The sequence below is a fragment of the Halyomorpha halys genome, unplaced genomic scaffold (assembly GCF_000696795.3).
Source record: "Halyomorpha halys isolate HHAL.00 unplaced genomic scaffold, Hhal_1.1 Scaffold20.1, whole genome shotgun sequence".
Lineage (NCBI taxonomy): Eukaryota > Metazoa > Arthropoda > Insecta > Hemiptera > Pentatomidae > Halyomorpha > Halyomorpha halys.
In genome coordinates this window covers 1793652-1796595 of record NW_027110474.1, presented here as the reverse complement: position 1 = coordinate 1796595, position 2944 = coordinate 1793652, and the positions used below count along the sequence as shown (strand labels likewise).

The window sequence follows — 2944 nt, the reverse complement described above, 5'->3', positions numbered from 1 at the left end:
GTAAATGAAAAATAAGAATATATCTACAAATATGAAAGTTAATATTTGTTTATTATTTTCAGCTATAAGTTAAATAAAAATATTAGAATAATAGTACAATAAAACCGCAAAATCACATACAATCCTAATGTGCAGGTTGCCCAAGAAGGGTATACGCTATTTAAAAACTAAATATCTTTAAGGAAAATAATGTATTAATAAAGTTTTTTTTATTACGTGAACAATTTTTCCAAAAATAATATTATCTAAATGGCCTAAAAAATTAATAAGAGTTGATTTTTCTTGGGCCCACTAAAAGACGCTCGGGCCATTAAATGTCCTAACACTATTTTGGATTATACAAATACATTTTGTTAGTACATGATTTTCCATATATGCATCCTGTTAATAAATAAAGTATTTTTATTGGACATCTCTGTATTTTAATATATATTGAACATTTGAATAAAGCATAATCATTTTGAGTAGCCCGTATATAACAACAAAGTACTAGTCCGTTGATCCTTTAGTCTTGCTTACATTTCATTAGTGTATGGTTTCAATTATTAATTTTACTGGAGTATGTCCCGATGAACTAGAATTTTTATAAGTTGTATCTGCGATGTGAAATCTCAAATAAAACTTCATTAACTCTTTGTTGTTTTTATTTAAATACAATAAAATGAATTTTTGTTTAAAGTAATATCGCTTACAGAAGTTTATTGAATTATTAGTAAATACTGACTATCCCACACTTCCAAGTATTATTTACTTCGGATTATGCGGAATACGCTGTTGGATATAGTCCTTATAAATTTAATTTGTTTTTTAATTCATAATATTTTTTTATTTAATAACCTTATTTATATTTACCTTAAAAATAAATTAATAGTTAATGACAATTACGAATGGAGCTCAGCGAAACGTTTGATTTCAGGGAATTACAATATGTCATCATAAGGTAATATAGTTTCATGCTTATGTGAATTTATTAAAACATACATAATAATCGTATAATAAGAAATAATATAATTAACATTCGTATAAACAAAAGTGTAATTATTGATTTTATTGCTAATTCCTTTTTTTTATTTTCTGCCTTTATCTTCTTTTTTTAAAGATTATTTGGCTGTAGTAAAAAACTTTTCCTGATTATAAGTCATTGATTTGGGACTAATTATTTAAATCAATACGTCTTCATATCCACAGCAACGAGCATTGCATTTATTTTCATTTAGTATTTATACTGAAATAACTAGACAATTTTATTATATTTGCAATAATTACCTAGCATGGTTGTCATTTTTTAACTAATTGGTATTGCATAAAATATCTCCCTACTTAGTCTAAAATTTATTATCCAATGGTAAACCTATACTGTCTAATATATATTTTAAAAGTCATGATAAATATATTTAAAAAAGGTGAGTTGGTCATTTATTCTCATTAGGGGTACTTACGATGTAGTGTTAAATGTAAAACATGTTAACATGGTAAATGTTAAATATTGGATTGGAAACAGCCTAATTTAAAGTCTATGTTATTTGTTAAATGCAGAGGAGCTCCTAACGGATTTTCTGAGCTACTTGTTTTCTAACCTTGTAATCTTAATGTTATAATAAAATCAGCTTCGTCACATTTTCCCCCATCTCACGTGTTCCTCATTTTCTCTCTCGTAATTTAAAAAAAATTAATTTATTATTATTTTTATCCGTTACTTTATTAGAGTTTAAAAAGTTCCTTGAACTACGAGCATCTTCCCTATCAAAACAATAGGCAAAATAGTGTGAAGCTCAGCTGGTCTGGTGTGTATCGTTATTCTCCATTTAGTAGACCTGTTGACAGACTCTCAAGTGTTAGATCGTTTTAACATGCTAAAATAAGGAAATATTTCTCCATATAACACACTTTAACCTGTTAAACAGAAGATCATGACTACCCCTACTGTAACTGAACTAATAAGGATTAACCTGAAATTTAATGTATAATTATATGTTTCTGCTGTATTAATTTATTATATGGTTCAACATTATATTGTGTTGTTTAGTCATAATTATAATTTCTCTGGTAATTATATTTTAAATTTCCAATTTATTAATGGCTTAGGTGTCATAGATAATGTAATTCTTTTTATCTGTTTTGAAATTAATTTTTAGCTATAAGTTTTTACTTGTAATTAGCAGTTTCTATGATTTTTTTAATTTATTAATTCAATATTTTATACTATGTTGAGGAAGTGGTCAATGTGTTCATATGTTTACACGTTACGATTACATATCCTTTTATATTATCTTTTTTTTAATGATTATACCATGAAATATTCATTTATGAATCGAGATCTAATGATATACATATTTTATGTGTTTAACATCAACACAACCCACTATTAAAAATTAATATTTATTATTCTGTATGAGTACTAATTTGTTTCCTAATTTTTCTTTTTCTTTTACAGAGGAGTGGATTCGAAAAAAGAAAACTGAAGTTGTAACAAAAAGGCAAATCGCCACACGAGTCCAGAGAGAAGTCCTCCTCAAAGATGGGAAAGTTGTCGTAGACTCAGGTCCTAAAGTAACGACTACAACAACTGAAGACACTACTAAGGAGGAGTCTGAAAATACTGAAGTAAGTCCTTCAAGTCCGTAATCTTAATTTTGTCTATAGAGGATAAATTTCAGGGATGTCTTATCAGAGATGATTTGGATGAGCAGTAGCATTGATATATTTTTCTATATTTGAGAATATGTTTTTAGTGGAATAAGATGCCTAAACAATGTATGCTTTTGTACTTGAAAAATCTATTTTTTGACTGAGCAAAAATATTTTCCATTCTATTTGCGACCATCTATTCTTTTGTCAATTTTGGGGGAAAATATTATTAGAAAAATTTTATAGGCACCTTAGCGTTAGATGAATTGAGATAGTAATTGTAATAAACAATATATATATACATCCTGTTAATAAA

General features: G+C 26.8%; 1 protein-coding gene across 1 annotated transcript in view; it reads left to right on the top strand.

Moving 5' to 3' along the window:
* Positions 1-2944, top strand: part of chas (chascon) — a gene marked incomplete at its 5' end in the record, with an annotated part of 397334 nt that overhangs the window by 142462 nt on the left and 251928 nt on the right. The window contains 1 exon segment of the mRNA XM_067048669.1: positions 2435-2604. Coding sequence (XP_066904770.1) covers positions 2435-2604 — 170 coding nt within the window.